This window comes from Mustelus asterias, chromosome 15 (genome assembly GCF_964213995.1).
Source record: "Mustelus asterias chromosome 15, sMusAst1.hap1.1, whole genome shotgun sequence".
NCBI classification, from domain to species: domain Eukaryota; kingdom Metazoa; phylum Chordata; class Chondrichthyes; order Carcharhiniformes; family Triakidae; genus Mustelus; species Mustelus asterias.
Window position 1 is genome coordinate 92860651 of NC_135815.1, and position 21040 is coordinate 92881690.

Consider the following 21040-nt stretch of genomic DNA (forward strand, 5'->3'; position numbering starts at 1 on the left):
AGTAGGTCTTCAATCGACGGTAAAGGTTGATGATAACGCCAAGAAGAATTCAGACTTGTGAAAATAATTAAAAGGTGCGATGGGTTTAATCAATTTTCGAGACCAGGATTTCAGGCGTCTGCGGGGAAAGGATTTGGATAGGAAATTGACTTGGGTTGCATTTTGCTTTATGTAAAAATCAAAAGCTTTAATATTTTGAGAGAATCCATTAAAACACCCACTACAATGGGTCGACCCTTTCCAGAATATGTATAAAACTCTGTCCCGGAGTGTTACTGAGTCTTGGATATTCTTGCTGAAGGGGTTTGATTGCCGGTAGATAAAAGAAAATGGGTGAAAATTGGGAGAAAAGAAGCGATAACAAAAGCTGATATTCTATTTTCCTCACTGTACATATCATTCCTCTCTCAGCTAAGAGCTGAAATGTACAATCATTAGAGTTGATAACAGTGAGATAAAGATTGACAGGTTTGGTAGAAGTCGATCAAATGACCTATTTTTAATCGTGGATTAATGACTGGATGGGGATGAAAAGTTGCTCCCCGCCGTGTCGATGCTGAGGGCGGTGCTCAGGAGTGGAGACGTGCCTCTCCCCTCCTCCGCTTTAAATTGAGATTCCCGAGGCTGAGCTCCGCGCAAAGGCGAGCTGGAGAGAGTGCGAGCAAGCCGGGACTGAACACCTCTTCCAAGCGCCCTTCCCCGACCCCCCATCCCGCTCCCAACCCCACAGTGTGGACCTCCTGTCGCACAAGAGCATGCATCTGTTGCCTCTCCTAGCCTTGTCCCTTCTTCTGTCTGTCGCCACAGGTAAAAAGAACCAATTTCTTTTCTCTCTCCGCTTTATTCCAGTCTTATTCAGAACCGCTGACTTCCAAAGAGGGAGCATTTCAGCACCGCGGACAGCGCACTGGGTGACTGATTCCAGGCGCAACTCTCTCCACTGAGAGCCAGAATAAAGCTGCAAATACTCGGCAGAGCTGGCAGCATCTGTGGGGAGAGCAACAGGAGTTAGCGGATCGAGTCAGGACGAACCCTTTAATAATTTGGGAGGCACTTGAGTGACATTTTCAAAGCATTATTACTGGTAAATCGAAACGCGCTGGTCGGTAATAACATTTCAGAATAGGTATTGTTTGACAGTCAGTGAAACCCTTTGGGGTTTTTTGGGGGGGAGGCTCTGGTTTGTGGTCAGATTGGTGATGGCTCTTGCATAGGGTGGCACGGTGGCACAGTGCTTAGTACTGCTGCCTCACAGCGCCAGGAACCCAGGTTTGGTTCCCAGCTTGGGTCACTGTCTGTGCAGAGTCTGCACATTCTCCCCGTGTCTGTGTGGGTTTCCTCCGTGTGCTCCGGCTTCCTCCCACAGTCTGAAAGACGTGTCGGTTAGTTGCTAAATTCTCCCTCAGTGTACCCAAACAGGTACCGGAATATGATGACTAGGGGATTTTTACAGTAACTTCCTTGCAGTGTTAATGTAAGCCTAGTTGTGACACTAATAATAAATAAATTTGTTTCACGAGAATGTTTTTCCCCACGACATTTCTTGGTTAAGTGTTGAGGGGGAGGGGGGGAAGAGTTGAGCCAAAAGAGATGTGGAGCTGAGACGTGCCTAGAAATTGCACCACCTCAGAATCCCTGGTGCAGACATGGTGTGGAGATGCTGACATTGGACTGGGGTAGGCACAGTAAGAAGTCTCACAACACCAGGTTAAAGTCCAACAGGTTTATTTGGTAGTATGAGCTTTCAGAGCGCTGCCCCTTCATCTAGTGCAGAGTAGATGTTGTCCTGGCTTGAAGGAGGGCTAGTGGGGCTCAGATTCAACCTAGCATGGTCAAAGAGTTGCACCTTAACCGGTACCCGCTGCCTCCTGTTCTCTAGTCTCCATGCACAATTTGACCAAGCTACAGTTGCTTGCAAGGTGTGGGTAATAATGTCTTTGCCATGTTATTCTTTGACAGTAACCAGCGCACTGCCAGTGGAGAGAGAGGCTCAGAAGGATGAACTGGTAAGTTTCACTGGTTCCTTATTTTTCCATCCCAAGCTGTTGCAGTCAATAATCCCCTCTTTCCGGAGTCAGAAACAAAGGGCTGATGCTGATGATGTTGCTTTTGTCCCTACAGGTGACCAGGTGTATAATCGAAGCACTTTCCAATGCCCTCGCTAAAGAGAATACTCCTCCAGTGACTTCGGAGTGCCGGGAAGTCTTGAAGGGTAGGTGGGCATCTTTGCAATAGTTAGTAGCATCTGGGATATTAAGTAGCTCTCCCCCCATCCCCCACCCCAAGATCATGAACCCAAAATCCTTTCAGAACTACTGGGAAAAGGCACTATACAAATGCTCGTATTGTGTGCAGGTTTTCTATTAGTTGGCGAAAGTGCTGAACAATAATTGGGGATGGGTGTTATTATCCACTGGGTGATAGATATCAATGAACAATCCACTCGGTGATATCTTTCATTGAAGTGATGAGATCCAAGGAGTGATTACACAATAGGGAATGCCATTGTGAGTCATTGCTGCAATATGCTAAATGTGTTTTTTAACTACTTTACAGTAGTAATCTGGTTAAGTCTCCCCTCTCAATGTGTAACACATGTGTATGAAATCTTTAACTAAGCCGATTTGTTTATTTATTTATTTGGAGTGGAATCCCAGCTTCTTCCCAATGCCTGCTCTGGAGGAATATCTGGGTGTTCCCACATTTAGACAGGGTGGAATGGATAGCAGCAAGATTTACATTTGCTGTTGGGTGCACATATCAGCCAGGGTTACTCCCGCTTTCCTTTCCCAAGGAAGCAGTGAATGGAGCCACTCTTCGATCAGGAATTCTGCCTCCCACATTTCCATGGCCATTCCAATTCTAGGTCTGTGGGACATGAGTTGAAAGTAGCTTGGATAAAGCCTATAGTAATCCCCCCCTCCCCCCCCCCTCCCCCCCCGGTCCCTCGTTGCCCTAGACGCTCGACCAGGAAAACTTTCAAAGCTTCCAAATCACCCTGTAAGGAATCATAGAATCAATAGAATCATAGAATCCCTCTAGTGCAGATGAAGGCCATTTGGCCCATCAAATCTGCACCAACAATGCTCCCACCCAGGCCCTATCCCCATAACCCCATGTATTCTTTTTTTATTCATTCGTGGGCGTCGCTGGCTGGGCCAGCATCTATTGCCCATCCCTAGTTGCCTGAGGGCAGTTGAGAGTCAACCACATTGCTGTGGCTCTGGAGTCACATGTAGGCCAGACCAGGTAAGGAAGGCAGATTTCCTTCTCTAAAGGACAATAGTGAACCAAATGGGTTTTTCCCATCGATAATGGTTTCATGGTCATCAGTAGATTCTTAGCTCCAGATATTTTAAATTGAATTCAAATTCCACATCTGCCATGGCGGGATTCGAACCCGGATCCCCAGAACAAAGCTGAGTTTCTGGATTAATAGTCTAGCAATAATACCAGTTGGCCATTACCTCCCATAATTCACCTTGCTTATCCTCCTGACACTAAGGAGCAATTTACCAATCCACCTAACCTGCACATCTTTGGAGTGTGGAAGAAAACCAGAGCACCCGGAGGAAACCCACACAGACATGGGGAGAACATGCAAATTCCACACAGTCACCCGAGTCCAGAATCGAACCTGGGTCCCTGGTGCAGTGAGGCAGCAGTGTTAACACTGTGCCACCGTGCCACCCTTGCCCTTCCATAGGTCGCTGGGCTGCTTATTTAGGAGAATTTTGAGGACTGGTTCTTTGTGGTTCATTAACAGCTGTTGAGTGAAGTGGTACATCCATTGAAATGCTGCTCACTGTATCTTCATTATAGCTTTTAGGTCTGGGATGTCGCATCGCCAATTACACATTAAAATGTTTGCTGTATTTAGCAAGGATGTTTTTAAGATTGTCAGTGAGTGTAAATGGGCTTTTTTATATGGCTGGCACTCTAGCCATGTAAATACCTGCATTTAGATAGCGGCTTTCACACTTCAGTACATTTCAAGGCACTTTATAGCCAACAAAATACTACTTTAACATGCACTCCCTGTTGACAAGTAGGAAACACAGCAGCCAATTTGCACACAGCAAACTCCCTCAAATAGCAATGATATAATGATGAGATTTTAAAAAATTCATTCATGGGACATGGGCGTCGCTGGCTGACCAGCATTTATTGCCAATCCCTAGTTGCCCTTGTTCAGAGGGCAGTTGAGAGTTAACCACATTGCTGTGGTTACCAATTTAACAATCTACCTAACCTACACATCATTGGATTGTGAAAGGAAACCAGATCACCCGGTGGAAACCCACGCAGGTCACATTTAGGCCAGACCGAGTAAGGATGGCAGATTTCCTTCCCTAAAAGACATTAACGAACCAGATGGTTTTTTCCGACAATCGACAATGGTCACCAGTAGATTCTTAATTCCAGATATTTTATGTGGAATTCAAATTCCACCATCTGCTATGGCGGGATTTGAACCCAGGTCCCCAGAACATTTACTGAGTTTCTGGATTAATAGTCTAGTGATAATACCACTAAGCCATCGCCTGCCCAGTTGGTCTGTTTTGCTGATGGTGATTGAGGGATACATATTAATCAGGATAATACGTGGGGCCTCTTAATCTGATTTAATGAGTAGTAGCAAAAATGGGTTTGACTTTCAGTGAAGAGCATAACTCAGTGAAGAGCATAATTGAGAACTCATGCCCATAGTCACCAAGAGGCCCTAGTTCCCCATGCAAGATCCTTAAATCTTTATTACATCTTATTCCAGGTGGGAAACATGAAGTAGCAGACAAGAAAAATGAGGGAGAGAACCAACATTATGAAGAGGAGAGACACCTTGAAGAATCTGAAAAGCATCACTATGGAGAGAAGGGAAGCCAAGAATCAGTGGAGAGACGTGAGGGAGAGCATTATGAGGCAGGCAAGGGAAACAAAGATGAAAATGAGGAAGAACAGCATTACAAACAAACTCACGATGAAGAAAGAAGCAAAGAGAAGAACAGTGACGACAGCAGCTGGAGTATGGAAGTAAAAAACAGTCACCATGTCAGAGGTCATAGAGACCGTAATGCCAACCAAGGATATCTCAACCACGAAGAGAGAAGATACGCGGCTGATAGGAGCGAGGAAGATGAAGAAGAAGAACACAGGAAGCGGAGACACAGCGAGGAAGATAGTGGGCCAGAGGAAAACAGCTCACAAAAGTCAGACGATTCTGAGAATGGATTCCATCAGAAATGGCCTCATGGATATGACGAAAGAAGCGCGGAAGATAAAGCCATTGGTCTACGTGGACGCTCCAGAGAAAGCACACGCAGTTCTGAAGAAAAGTACAGTGATAGGGTGATGGATGGGTCTGATGAAGATCTCAACAATCACGACAAAAGAAATGGTATTTATGAGCGTAAGAAATCTGACTCTGAAGAGTCAGAAGAGGAAGACAGTGAAGAAAGAGAGAAACGTATTAATGGTCGCATCCACTACCACAGAAGAAACAGCTATAGTCACTCTGAGGAGGATAAGAGAAGGCCCCAGCAATATGAGAAGAACTCTGGTAAATCTGATGAGTCCAGCAAAGAACTGGAACACATAAATCGCATTCGTAACTATCCTAAGAGAAATAACATCCAGGAAGCATATAAAAAAGGTAGACATTATAATGAGGATAAAGTAAATGGACACCCAGGGAGTGACTCGGAAGAATCAGAGGAAGAAAAACGCCACGATAACAAAAGGACCCATAGTGAAGAAAAGTTGCACTACAGTGAAGAAAAGAACCAGCACAATATAGAGGAAGAGAAGCAGCATCATAACAGGAACACAAGACCACACAGTGAGGAGGAAGAATCGGATGAGGAAAAGAAATATCACAGTGAGGAGAAGAGGCACTATGGTGAAGAGGATAAGAGGCATAATCACAATGAACAGTGGCACCAAACAGATGAAGATGCAAAGGAGGAGAATGTCAGCAATGAAGAAGGTGGCGAGGAAGAGGGAAATACAAAAGACTCTCCAAAAGGGCAGCGGGGTTGGTGGCAAAAACGACACAGAATAGAGGACAGAAAGCCAGACAGCGAAGAAGAAACAATGCACGGCAAGGAAAGCCACTTCTACCCAGAATATGAAGAAAATGAGAGCAAGTGGGAAAAGAGACATTACGAGAAACAAGGCGAGGAGGAAGAGGGGGGCCAGAAAGAGGAAATTAATGAAGGGCACACTTTAAGACAAAACTTTGCCAGTGATTTCCCAGAGAGAAGGATGTATGATAGAATGGACAAGCTGGCACAATATCTGAAATCCAAGAAAAAGTCTCTGGAAATCCCAGAACTGTATGATTTCGAAGAAGAAGATGAGAATGAACACCATGAAGATGGAAAAAAGAACATTAACCATAGAACACTGACTGAAGAAGAGGTGAGCCAAGCCATTTTTTATTTGTTGAATGGGAAAAAAATTAATTAATTTACATTTCTTACCCTGGAAGAACTTGTGAGTAAGATTAGAGGGGGAAAGTATTCATTTTCACTTTGCAACATGTTCACCTGATCAATAATCTGATGGACACTAAAATTATCAAATCACAACTATTCTTAAAAAAGTAAAATCACACAATTATCCTGCAATAAGTTTCTAAATTTTGATAGAATCCCTACAGTGTAGAAGGAGGCCATTTGGCCCATTGAGTCTGCACCTACCACAATCCCACCCAGGCCCTATCCCCACAACCCCGTGCATTTACCTCTGTCCCCCTGGCACTAAGGGGCAATTTAGCATGGTCAATCCACCTAACCCACACATCTTGGAACTGTGGGAGGAAACCAGAGCACCTGGAGGGAAGCCACGCAGAGAACGTGCAAACTGCACACACACTGACCCAAGATGGGTATCGAACCCAGGTCTCTGGCACTGTGAGTGAGGCAGCAGCAGTGCTAACCACTGTGCCACCGTGGCAGCCATAGCCATAGAAGTAGCATTCTAGCTACTTAGTGTGATGCACTTCTGACAAATGTTTGATAAGAATTGTTATTTTAACTCTTAGAACTTCAATAACACTTTGGAATTAATATTAAAGTCATAGTTTAAAATATGTACTGACTTGAACATTTTTTATGGTTCAATATATTTGATCTAATTTATAATTTTCAAAGCAAAATGTTTGTGGAAGTAGCAGATATTGTGAAAGTTTGAGATATTTAAAAAGTTGATCATGATTTAAAGAAGTTTGCTTCCAATAATGTCTGTTTGCAATCCTGATGTCATCAAGTTAAGCGTTAATTAATGGTTATTTCAACCTAATATTTGTTTATTCCTCATTGATGGAGTTATTATTTGCCAGTTAGTTTGTGGATATTCCTCAAAACATGATCTTAATCATGATTGAGAAGATATTGTTGAGTTATTAACAATGTTAAAGATTAATTTCCACTTCCCGAATCATCTTTAGTTATTTTGACTGAGGAGGTACCTTAACATTAGATCCTATAAAACCTTAGGCAACGCTATAGCCACTTAGTGTGGAAAATGCCCTTGGAATTATCTGCCACCTTAGTTAGCATTCATTTTAATCATTAAGCTAACATTAATATTTGAACAAAAGAAATTAAATAATTCTAGTGACTTGCATTATTATGCACATGCAAAGTATTATAGATATCTAATACTAGATATTAGTATTAAATAATACTAATATTATAGATATCTAATACTATAATACTTCATGACTTGGAAATATATTGCCGTTCCCTCACAATGTCTGCTGGGTCAAATTCCTGGGACACCCTCCCTAACAGTATTATGAGTAGGCATGCAAATAAGGGACTGCATAGGTTCAAAAATACGGTGGCACAGTGGTTAGCGCTGCCCCCTCACAGCGCCAGGGACTCAGGTTCGATTCCCGGCTTGAGTCACTGTCTGTGCAGAGCCTGCATGTTCTCCTCATGTCTGCGTGGGTTTCCTCAGGATGCTCCGGTTTCCTCCCACAGTCCAAAAGACGTGCTGGTTAGGTGCATTGGCCATGCCTAAATTCTCCCTCAGTGTACCCGAACAGGTACCCGAGTGCTGCGACTAGGGGATTTTCACAGTAACTTCATTGCAGTGTTAATGTCAGCCTACTTGTGACAATAAGAAAAATACATCACCACTTTTTCAAGGGTAATTAGGAATGGACAATAAATGTTGACCCAGCCAGCGGCAACCACATCCCAGGAATGAATTAAAAAATATATAGACAATGAGTATAAAATTTTGAAAGATGAGATTGAGCAAACCGTGCGGTGTTCTTGGATCATATCCATAACTGAACAGGTAAGCGTGAGACACATTCAATATTGGACCTCAGGCGATATATTCCTGGGTAGCTGTCCAACAAAGTGGATTTAACTTGTGGCTAACACAAAAGCAAAATACTGCAGATCCTGAAAATCTGAAATAAAAACAGAATATCGTGGGCAGCGCACATTCAGTACGGAATGTGCACACTCGCACCAGCTGCCATGTTAGAGGGTTAGGACTGGCTGTAAAATGGGAACAACATCTGTTTTTTTTTATTCACGGCTGGGCCAGCATTTATTGCTCTTAAACTGAACAGCTTGCGAGGCCATTTCCGAGCCATCCACATTGCTGTGGATCTGGAGTCACATGTAGGCCAGACCAGGTAAGGATGACAGATTTCCTTCCCTCAAGGACATTAGCGAAAGCTAGAATTGTACCTGGGTCCCTGGTGCTGTGAGGCAGCAATGCTAACCACTGTGCCACCATGCCGCCTGAGAAATATTTGGTGAAGAGAGATTAGTTAGGATGATTATATTCCTCAACTTTATTCAAAAGTAACTGCAGTAACTCGACGGTACCTCATAAACTTGTGACCTCGATCATCTAGGACCAGAGCAGCAGGGGCTGGGGAACACTCTCACCTGTAACTTCACACAACATGCCGACCTGGACACACATCACCGTTCTGACATTGTCCCTGGGTCTAAAGCTGAGTGCTCGCTGTCTAACGGCCATGGTAGCACCTGCACCTGCAACAGTTGAAAAAAGATGGGAGCCCACCATGAACATCTTAAGGAAAACCAGGGATAGAACAAAGAACAAAAAACAAAGAACAGTACAGCACAGGAAACAGGCCCTTCGGCCCTCCAAGCCTGTGCCGCTCCTTGGTCCAACTAGACCAATCGTTTGTATCCCTCCATTCCCAGGCTGCTCATGTGACTATCCAGGTAAGTCATAAACGATGTCAGCGTGCCTGCCTCCACCACCCTACTTGGCAGCACATTCCAGGCCCCCACCACCCTCTGTGTAAAAAACATCCCTCTAATATCTGAGTTATACTTCGCCCCTCTCACCTTGAGCCCGTGACCCCTCGTGAACGTCACTTCTGACCTGGGAAAAAGCTTCCCACCGTTCACTCTATCTATCCCCTTCATAATCTTATACACCTCTATTAGATCTCCCCTCATTCTCCGTCTTTCCAGGGAGAACAACCCCAGTTTACCCAATCTCTCAGTGATTAGGCATTAACCACACCCTTACCAGTGGCATCTAGCACCTGCCAAATTTAAAAAGACACAAGTATTAGATATAGCAATAATCCTCTGAATCGAGCAATGAATAGTTCTCTCCTGCTTCTTGGTAAAATGATGAACTGTACGTCAGTGGAAATGATATAGATTTGGTGAAGAGAGAATAGTTAGGATTCCTCAAGCGAAAGAGTGAGAATCTCAGAAGTGAAACACGAGTGACTGAACGCACAGAGATCATTCCTAATTATATTTCAAACAGATTCTTCTGCTCTGTTCTATTTATACCATACAATGCTGATAAAATCTACAACAGCATTGAATTATGAGACTGAGACCAGGCAAATTTTGGGGAGAAGATGTGAGCTAAGTGGCAGACAGGAGTTGAGGCCTGGTAGAGCATGAGAAGCCTGCAGAATGAATAGCTTTACAGGCAGCTGCCATGGAAATAACAAAAGCGGGGTTAGTTTTGTTAGTGGAATGGCTCCCACCTTCAGTTAGACTCATCCTTGCCTGTTTAATCTCCGGGATATTTTGGGCTGCAGATTGCTGCAATTTTGAGAAGGTAACTGCGTGGCTCCCTCGACAGAAACTGAGCGAACAGGACAATGAAGGGTGCATCTCCTTAACCACAAGATTGAACACTTGTGAAATGGACAATGCAAAGACTGGACAAAGCAGTGTTGGTCAAGATGGCTAAATTCAATGTCATATCTGGTAGAAAAAGGAAAATAGAGAGAAGGAAAGAAGGATTACATTGAGAGAGAGAGAGAGAGAGAGAGAGAGCAAAGCGCAGGAAGAAACAATGAAAAGCATTCCATTTTAATTTAGAACCCCCAACAAGGTGACACGGTGGCACAGTGGTCAGCACTGCTGCCTCACAGGGCCAGGGACCTGGGTTCAATTCCTGGCTTGGGTCACTATCTGTGTGGAGTTTGCACATTCTCCCCATGTCTGCGTGGGTTTCCTCCGGGTGCTCTGGTTGCCAAAGACATGCTGGTTAGTGTATTGGCCATGCTAAATTCTCCCTCCATGTACCCGAACAGGCTCCAGAGTGTGCTGACTAGGGGATTTTCACAGTAATTTCATTGTGGCAATAGTGTAAGCCTACTGGTGACACTAATAAATATCCTTTAGAATTTACAGAGGTGAAATTAGCCTTTTGAGACTTGCAGGGAACAGCTGCTGAACACGAATGAATTGAATGGTAGCACTGTGGTTTGCACTGCTGCTGCACAGCGCCAGGGACCCGGGTTCAATTTCTGGCTTGGGTCACTGTCTCTGCGGAGTTTGCATGTTCTCCCCGTGTCTGCGTGGGTTTCCTCCGGGTGCTCCGGTTTCCTCCCACATTCTGAAAGACATGCTGGTTAGGTGCATTGACCTGAACTGGAGGTCATTGACCAGAGTGTGGCGACTAGGGGAATTTTACAGTAACTTCATTGCTGTATTAATGTAAGCTTTACTTGTGACTAATAATTAAACTTTATTTTAAAAAAGAATGTAGGTTTAATCGGTAATAATCCTTACCGTCTGAATGCAAAGCTGTGAATATCTTTTAGAAAATGGACTAATCGCTTAATGGCCACAAACAATGAAGACCTTAAAACTGCATGTAAGATTAAATCATGTGGAGATGCCGGCGTTGGACTGGGGTAAACACAGTAAGAGTTTTAACAACACCAGGTTAAAGTCCAACAGGTTTATTTGGTAGCAAATGCCATTAGCTTTTGGAGCGCTGCTCCTTCGTCAGATGGAGTGGAAATCTGCTCTCACCTAAGATTTCCACTCCATCCACTCGAGAGCAGATTTCCACCCCATCTGACGAAGGAGCAGCGCTCAGAAAGGTAATGGTATTTGCTACCAAATAAACCTGTTGGACTTTAACCTGGTGTTGTTAAAACTGTTACTGAGATTAAATCCTGCCAGTAAACGCAACGCCCATGGTCGGTTCATTAATACAGGTTTTGGATGTACACAAGATAGTGAAAGAGCCTGGGAGACTTCAGAAACTTATTCCACACCTCCACCTAATGGACAAAACCTGCAATTTTATTTTGAAGCAGCAAAACTGAATGAGAAACATTGACGTAGCATTTCACCATGGTGTATGTTGGCAGGAAGGATTGATTTTAAAGAAACCAGAACAACCAGAATTGCAACTTGTGGACTTGAAATCGCTACCACTTTCATAAACATTTTTTCAATTAGGTACAGGTATTGAAGAGAGAGGACACTTGAAAACAGAGAGATCTACGGTGATTTAAAACATTAACATTAATTCCAAGGGGGGGTCAGAGTGTGAATGTAGCTTCAACTGAGGGGCTGAAAGTGCCCTTATGATGCAGGTTGGAAGGGCGGCATGGTGGCACAGTGGTTAGCACTGCTGCCTCACAGCACCAGGGACCCAGGTTCAATTCTAGCCTTGAGTCACTGTCTGGAGTCTGTACATTCCTTTTTTATTCTTTCATGGGACATGGGCGTCACTGGCTGGCCAGCATTTATTGCCCATCCCTAGTTGCCCTTGGAGGGCAGTTGAGAGTCAATCACATTGCTGTGGCTCTGGAGTCACATGTAGGCCAGACCGGGTAAGGACGGCAGGTTTCCTTCCCTAAAGGATACTAGTGAACCAGATGGGTTTTTCCAACAATCAACAATGTTTTCATGGTCATCAGTAGATTCTTAAATCCCAGATACTTTTAGTTGAATTCAAATTCCACCATCTGATGGTTTCTGGATTAATAGTCTAGTGATAATACCACTAGGCCATCGCCTCCACGTGTCTGCGTGGGTTTCCTCCGGGTGCTCTGCTTTCCTCTGGGTGCTCTGCTTTCCTCCCACAGTCCAAAGATGTGCAGGTTAGGTGGATTGCCCATGCTAAATTTCTCCTTAGTGTCCCAAAATGTGTAGATTAGGTGGATTAGCCCTGGTGAATTGTCCCTTAGCATCCAAAGATGTGTAGGTCAGGTGGATTGCCCACAGTAAATGCATGGGATTATGGGGATAGGGCAGAGGGCAGAGCTGGTTGGGATGCTCTTTTGGAGAATCAGTCCAGACTCGATGGCCCAACTGGCCTCCTTCTGCACTGTAGGGATTCTATGGAACTGAATAAAACATGATCTTAACTCAGCTCCAACTGTTCAGGGCTCTCCAGCACAAAGCTGCAAACAATTCGCTCCATAAAGCGGTTGTTGTCCTCAACCCAGGTGGCTGGAAATGGAAACATCGTCATCTGAGCCAGAACCTGAAGACACATTGTAGGGGGTGGATAGGAAGAAGTTTTGTTTCTACCTGGCTTCCGTTTATTCTGTCTCTCTCTCCATACAGTGGCAACCATGGACTTCTGTGTTGGTCCATGGTTACGCTCGGCAAGGTACTGCGATGATTTGCTGTTGCCTTCTGCAGAGCACTGGCCAGGGAAGTCTCTTGCTCTTGCCACCTGCCGTGGGCATCGGAAGGATGATAATCAACCAGTTTAACCACGTTATGAGCACACCTTGCACAACTCAAGTCTTGGGGTGTAGCTCGCTCTGAGGGAGGGGCGCTACCCAAACGCGCCACAAGCCCTCACTCCACACATATTTGAGAGCTGGGGACTGTATTGCTGATAATGATATCCATCACCTTCATGTGAATAGATAGTCACTCTCTTTTACAGGATGAGAAAGATTTTCTAAAGGACAACATGCATTGGATGGGGCAATAGGTGAAGTTAGGGAGGGCGTAGCAGGGTGGCACGGTGGCACAGTGGTTAGCACTGCTGCCTCATAGTGCCAGAGACCCGGGTTTGATTCCCGGCTTGGATGACTGTCTAAGCGGAGTCTGCATGTTCTCTCTGTGACTGCGTGGGTTTCCTCTGGATGCTCTGGTTTCCACCCACTGTCCGAAAGACGTGCTGGTTAGGTGCGTTGACCATGCTAAATTCTCCCTCAATGTACCCGAACAGGCGCCGGAGTGTGGTGACGAGGGGATTTTCACAGTAACTTCATTGCAGTGTGAATGTAAGCTTACCTGTGACACTAATAAATAAACTTTAAATTTTTAGGTGAGAGGTTGCTTTGCTAAAGTAGAATAGACACGTGGACCCTGTTCAAGGTGACCTTGATCACACAAGGGCAAAGTATTTTACCTCTATCAACTATTTTTGAAGTTTAAGGTTGTGATCCAGGGGAAGCCAATTAAAGCGATTAACCCCATGGCGACATATAGCAAAAATCCTTTATGCAGCGAGTAGTTAGGATGTGGAAGAGTGTGGTGGAGGCAGATTCAATGGTGGCTTTCAAAAGAGGATTGTATAAGACCATAAGATATAGGAGCAGAATTAGGCCATTCGGCCCATCAAGTCCGCACCGACTACAATCCCACCCAGGTCCTATCCCCATAACCCCATGCATTTACTCTAGCTAGTCCCCCTGACACTAAGGAGCAATTTGGTATGGCCAATCCCCCTAACTCGCACATCTTTGGAGTGTGGGGGGAAACCAGAGCACCCGGAGGAAACTCACGCAGACACGGGGAGAACGTGCAAACTCCACACATACAATGACCCAAGCTGGGAATTGAACGCGGGTCCCTGGCGCTGTGAGGCAGCATTGCTAACCACTGTGCCATCATGGGAACGCTTTTCTCTGATTCTCATAGTAGGAAATGCTTGAAGCCGAACCCCTATTCTAAAATAAGAATAGAAAATGCTGGAAAATCTCAGCAGGTCCGACAGCACCTGTGTAGGGAGAATAGAGCCAACATTTCGAGTCTGGATGATCCAAACGTTGGCTCTATTCTCTCTTTGTTTCAGATTCTAGCACCAGCAGCAATTTGCTTCTATCCTATTTTAAGACAATCATTGGCCTTTCTTGTTTACTGAGTGGGCGAGAGTTGAAGAATACATTTGGAGAAATACACTCGGTATAAGTTAGTCAGTATCTCTGGGCTCTTTAAGGCATGAAGGATACGACTCCTTCCTCATTCCGAACCAGGATAAACATCAGCTCCGGAATTTTACGCCCCGTCCGCCATGGGAATTGGAGTGGATGAGGGGCAGACATTGGGAAGTCCGTTGACCTGGGGTGGGATTTTACGGTTTCAAGACGAGTGAGGCAGTATAATCCCGTCCCAGGTTTTGGAAGAATAAGAGGAAGTTGGCATGTTAACAATACTTTTTAATCATAGAATCCCCACAGTGCAGAAGGAGGCCATTTGGCCCATCAAGCCTGCACTGACAACAATCCCACCCAAGCTCTATCCCCATAACCCCACGTATTTACCTTCTAAATCCCCTGACACTAAGGGCCAATTTAGCATGGCCAATCCACCTAACATGCACATCTTTGGGCTCTGGGAGGAAACCGAGCAGCCGGGGGAAACCCACGTAGACACGGAGAGAACGTGCAACTTCACACAGTCACCCAAGCAGGCACGGTAGCACAGTGGTTAGCACTGCTGTCTCACAGCACCAGGGACCCATGTTCGATTCCCGGCTTGGGTCACTGGCTGTGTGGAGTTTGCACGTTCTTCCCGTGTCAGCGTGGGTTTCCTCCGGGTGCTCCAGTTTCCTCCCACAGTCCAAAGATGTGCACGTTAGGTGAATTGGCCATGGTAAATTCTCCCTCAGTGTACCCGAACAGGCGCCAGAGTGTGGCGACTTGGGGATTTTCACAGTAACTTCATTGCAGAGTTAATGTAAGCCTACTTGTGCTGATATCTATCATGATAGATTATTTTTTGACTATTCCAATAGAACCAGGGACGTTGCAACATTCCAGTATATAAACCAGAATGAAAACCAGGCATGAGTGTTGAGCTGTTCAGGGCAATAACTTCCCATGCAGTTGATTGTTTATGGGGAGGAGGAGGAGGAGAGATGTGAATGCTAAATTGCACCAGGACCTTAGTGGAACGCAGGTCCAAGATTGTATAACATGGTGCTCAGGCTGCGCTTGTACACTGCTCAACGATGGACACTGAGCCACGAAGGCATTAAACAGACCCCTGGAAACAGGGACAGAACTGAGGAGCCAATGGACCCTCCAGCCTCGAAAGCAGGGGGTTGAGAGGGAGGGGTCTTTATGTGGGATGGGGGGTGGGGGTTGGGGGGGGGGGGGGGTAGAATTGATAATTAGGTGCAATGGAAAAGATAAAATCTGTGGCATTTTTTAGCAGGGCAAACTGGCAGCAGGGCAGCTCAGGACTGATGTTGGTTTGACACATGCTAGAACATTGTGTTCACAGAATCATAGAATCTACAGTGCAGGAGGAGGCCATTTGGCCCATCAAGTCTGCACCGACTACAATCCCACCCAGGTCCTATCCCCATAGCCCCATGCATTTACCCTAATTAGTCCCCCTGACACTAAGGGGCAATTTTAGCATGGCCAATCCACTTGACATGTACGTCTTTGGACTGTGGGAGGAAACCGGAGCACCCGGAGGAAACCCACGCAGACATGGGGAGAACGTGCAAACTCCACACAGACAGTGACCCAAGCCGGGAATCGAACCCTTGTCCCTGGCGCTGTGAGGCAGCAATGCTAACCACTGTGCTGCCATGGTGCAATTCTGTGCATCACAAGGAAGTCAATTTGAACAAGGTAAAGAAGAATTAGAGTCATAGAGATATACAGCACGGAAATAGGCCCTTCGGCCCAAATCGTCCATGCCAACCAGGTTTCTTCAACTGAACTAGTCCCATTTGCCTGCCTTTGGCCCATATCCCTTTAAACCATTTTCTAAAATTGTACAGGGAATTAAGGATTTCAATTACATTGATGAAACAGAGAAACTGGCTTTGTTCTTCCGAGAGCAGTGAAGGTTAAGAGGATATTTGATGATGGTGTGCAAAATCATAAAGGGCTTTGACAGAGTAAATAAAGAAAAACTGTTTCCAGTGTCAGTAACCAGAGGGCACAAATGTAAGGTGCAGTAATTGACGAAAGAACAGGGGGAAGATGAGGCATCGAGTTATGATCTGGAACGTGTTATCTGAAAGGGTGGTTGAAGCAGATTCAATCATAACTTTCATCAGAGAATTGGATATTTAGAAACATAGAAGATAGGAGCAAGAGGAGGCCATTTGGCCCTTCGAGCCTGCTCCGCCATTCATCACGATCATGGCTGATCGTCCAACTCAATAGCCTAATCCTGCTTTCTCCCCATAACCTTTGATTCCATTCGCCCCAAGTGCTATATCTAACCGCCCCTTGGACACAATAGAAACATTTAATTAAGATAGAGATGTATAGGGAATGGGCAGGTAGAGTGGGATCTTTCAGAGGCACAATGGGTTAAATGGCCTCATTCTGTGCTGGATTATGATCTAATTCTAAAGAGTGATGATTTCAGTCCATTGCGTATTTGTTTCAATTTTCAGTCAGTGACCAACTCAACACAAGAACCAAACAGCACGAGTAATTGGGTAATACAGGCACAGCCCAATTGCATTAATGCTATAGAAATATTATGCATTGCATAGCATTGTAGAATCATAGAACGGTTACAGCACAGGAGACCATTCAGTCCATCATATCCATGCTGGCTCTCTGCAGGAGCAACTCTTGTCCTACTCCCTGCCTTTTCCTCATAGCCCTGCAAATCTTTTCCTTTCTGATTAATGTCCAATTCTCTTTTGAAAGCTCAAATTAAACCTGCCTCCGGTAAACTCTCAGGAAGTGCATCCCAGATTCTGACTAATCACTGTGTAAAATAGTTTCTCAAGTTTCCATTACTACTTTGGTAAATCATCTTAAATTGGCGCCCTTTGGCTCTTGACCCTTTTGCCAATGGGAACAGGTTCTCTCGATCTGCTCTGTCCAGACCCGTCATGATTTTGAACATCTCATTCAAATATCCTTTTAATCTTCTCCATGTAAAACAATGCCAGATTCTCAAGTCTATCCACGTAACTGAAATCCCTTGTCCGTGGAACCATTCCCATGACTCTTCTCTGCAATCTTTATAATGCCTTCACATCCTTCCAAAAATGTGGTGTCCAGAACTGAACACAATACTGCAGCCGAAGCTGAACTAGTGTTTTATCCAGGTTTATCATAACCTCCTTGCTATTGTACTCTACGTTTCCATTTATAAAGCCCAGTATCCTGGATGTTTTATCAACCACATTCACAATCTTCCGTGCGACCTTTGATGATTTGTACACAAATATGCCAAGGTCTCTCTGCTCCTGTGCCCCTTTTAGAGTTGGACCTTTTATTTTGTATTGTCTCTCTCAGAATCCTCCCTACCAAAATGAATTACCTCACCCTTTTCTACAATAAATTTCAGCTCTCCGCCCATTCCCTCAGCTTGTCTACGTCCTCTTAAAGTGTATCACTGTCCTCCTCACAGTTCACGTTACTTCCGAGTTTTGTGTCATCCGCAAATGTTGAAATTTTGCACTCCCATACCCAAGTCTAGGTCATGAATATGTGTTAGGAAAAGCAGTCGTTCCCAATACTGACCCCTGGAGAACCCCACTGTATACCTTTCTTCAGACTAAATAACAACAGTTCATGGCAATTCTCTGTGCCCTGTCACTCAGCCAATTTTGTATTCAACTTGCTACGGTCCTTTTTATCTCATGGGTTTGAACTTTGTTGAGAAGCCTGAGGCACAATGGCACAGTGATTAGCACTGCTGTCTCACAGCGTCAAGGACCCAAGTTCGATTCCAGCCTTCAGTCATTGTCTGTGTGGAGTTTGCACATTCTCCTTGCGTCAGTGTGGGTTTCCTCCGGGTGCTCTGGTTTCCTCCCACACTCCTAAGATGTGTAGGTGAGGTGGATTGCCTATGTTAAATTGCCCCTTAGTGTCCAAAGATTTGTAGGTTAGGTGGATTGGCCATGCTAAATTGCCCCTTGGTGTCCAAAGATGTGCGGGTTCGGTGGATTGGCCATGTTAAATTGCCCCTTAGTGTCCAAAGATGTGCAGCTTAGGTGGATTGGCCATGCTAAATTGCCCCTTTGTGTCCAAAGATGTGTAGATTAGGTGGGTTTGCCATAGTAAATGTGCAGAGTTACGGGAATAGGGTGGAGGGGACGGCCTGGGTGGGATGTTCTTTCAGAGAGTTGGTGCAGATTCTATGTAAGCCTGTTAAAAGACAATTTCTCAAACGCCTTTCAGAAGGTTTAATACACCTTCTAATCCTTTCTGTTCCACCATCAAAGAAACTCAAGCAAGTTAGTTAAACACAATATGCCTGTGACATATTTCTGCTGGCTCTCCGCAATTTTTTCCCAACACCAGCGTTAAACCGCCCGGCTTGGGTTTATCCTTGTATTCCATTTTGAACAAGATGGTAATATTTGCAAATCCCCAGTCCTCTGTCAAAACTTCTGTGTCTGAAGGAATGGGTGGATTATGGCCAGTATCTCTGCAATTTTCCTAACGTCCTTCAATATCCTCGGAGAAATAAGGGCCTGAATTTTAGGTTTCTCCGCTGGTGGGTATTTAGGTGCTGGTGGGAGTGTGAAAGAGAAGGAACAGGCTTTCCGCCGGGTGGGGTGGGAATACAGAAGCCCCTTCTAACCTAAGGTGCCCCCCCCCACCCCCCCCAAAAAAAAGTCTGGTGGCCACTGGAGCCCCCTTAAGTCATCCCTCAACATGCCAATCGCCCACTTTCCACTGGTTATGTTGTGACTGTTATGGCATCGAAATGGGATTTAAGGTTTTGTTAGGAACAAAAGGTACTTATTGGGAAGAGGTACTTAGCAGAGGAGTTGCAGCAGCTCCAGTCTGTACATCCATACAAAGTGGAATCTGGACCATTCTGCCTGAGGACTCCACCCTCTGGTGCGATCACTCACTCTGTTTCTATTGGTCCCTCAAGGCAGGTGACTCCCTTCCGCTGCACTGTCTTTAAGAAACAGACACCACACACATGACTGCCCCAGGGACTTCCCTACCATGGGACCCCAAAAACTTATTTTTCCATCCAGTCCCAGGCTTTGACATCTTCATGCGCTTCCTCTTCAGTCCACTGCAGCTCCTTATCATTGATTGGCCAGTGGCTCTCCAAGGCGGGACTTCCTCACAAGTGGCAGATAACAGCCCTACCTGTGGCCAGTTGGCGATCGTTCCAGTGTGAAGTGGCTGCGGGGCTGGTGCAACCAGTGGGGCTGTGATCCCTGGACTCTTCAGATGGTGCCTGTTTCTTTAATTCAGTGCAGCAGAAGGGAGTCACCTGACTTGAGAGACCAACCATAGAATCCCTATACTGCAGGAGGCCATTTTTTGATTTATTGTCACATGTATTAGTATACAGTAAAAAGTATTGTTTCTTGCACGCTATACAGACAAAGCTTACCGTTCATAGAGAAGGAAAGGAGAAAGTGCAGGATGTAATGTTACAGTCATAGCTAAGGTGTAGAGAAAGATCAAGTTAATACAAGGTAGGTCCATTCAAACGTCTGATGGCAACAGGGAAGCTGTTCTTGAGTTGGTTGGTACCCGACCTCAGACTTTTGTGTCTTTTTCCCGATGGAAGAAGGTGGAAGAGAGTATGTCCGGGGTGCGTGTGGTCCTTAATTGTGCTGGCTGCTTTTCCGAGGCAGTGGGAAGTGTAGATGGAGTCAATGGGTGGGAGGCTCGTTTGGCCCATCGAGCCTGCACCGACAATAATCCCACCTGGGACCCATCCCGTAATCCCATGTATTTACCCCGCTAATCCTCCTGATGCTAAGGGGCAATTTAGCATTACCAATCAACCTAATCCACACATCTTTGGAAGGGAAACCCCCACCATCCAGAATATCCTGGCCAAAGTTAACATCTCAGGTCTGGAACTTTTAATCAGAACTGCGAACTCTTTTTCTCTCCACAGACACTGCCGGACCTGCTGAATAATTCCAGCATTTTGGAAGATTTTGTCTGTGCTACCGTCAGTGAAGTTTTTGGTAGCACACAGTTGAATAGAGGCAAGATAAATAATGAATTGTTTTCCATTGTCTCCATAGGAGAAGGAACTGGAGAATCTGGCAGCTATGGATTTGGAACTGGAGAAAATGGCAGAGAAGCTGCATGGGAACCAGAGAAATTAGTACAATGTTGTCAATTTGCATCAATGCTGCGCGGAACTTATTTTTAAAATTTAGAAAGACAGATATCATTATATAATACTTAAAAATTGCAGTGACAAGGCTGCTTGCAGAGTATTTTGGTGCCGTGTTTAGAATGCTGCTAATGTTTCTGTTGTGTATTTCTATATTGCTAAACACAATGCAGATTTAAAAGCATGAGAAATTAAAGTTTGAGACTAGATCCATGAAAAATGTCGGATCCCGTCATATCCATATACTCATTTTGTATTATTATTGTGCTGCAGTTCAGGCTGTAATTTGATAAAAATAAAAATCCAGATGCATTGAGACCAATCTTGTGTGTCACATCTACTTTTAATGATAATAATGCGCATGGTGGCAAAATGCAGTTCAGTGACATAACTTAATTACTTATGCCTCAAGGCCTAAGCAGCATTCCTACATCAAATTTAAGGTTATACTGTCGTATAGTTTTGATAATGACACACATTCA

At 44.9% G+C, this 21040-nt stretch overlaps 1 protein-coding gene across 1 annotated transcript; it reads left to right on the forward strand.

Moving 5' to 3' along the window:
- The first annotated feature begins 639 nt into the window (after positions 1-639).
- Positions 640-20878, forward strand: LOC144504852 (uncharacterized). Its single transcript, XM_078230608.1, has 5 exons — positions 640-807; positions 1960-2006; positions 2122-2212; positions 4772-6417; positions 20464-20878. Exons 1-5 carry the CDS (start codon positions 756-758, stop codon positions 20545-20547), a joined length of 1920 nt encoding a protein of 639 aa, XP_078086734.1. The 5' UTR covers positions 640-755; the 3' UTR covers positions 20548-20878.
- Positions 20879-21040: the final 162 nt, after the last annotated feature.

Coding starts and splice junctions, on each gene's coding strand:
- LOC144504852 (XM_078230608.1), top strand. CDS start 756: ATGCATCTGTTGCCTCTCCTAGCCTTGTCCCTTCTTCTGTCTGTCGCC. Junction 2,213..4,771: donor GTGCCGGGAAGTCTTGAAGG/GTAGGTGGGCAT, acceptor ATCTTATTCCAG/GTGGGAAACATGAAGTAGCA. Junction 6,418..20,463: donor GAACACTGACTGAAGAAGAG/GTGAGCCAAGCC, acceptor TTGTCTCCATAG/GAGAAGGAACTGGAGAATCT.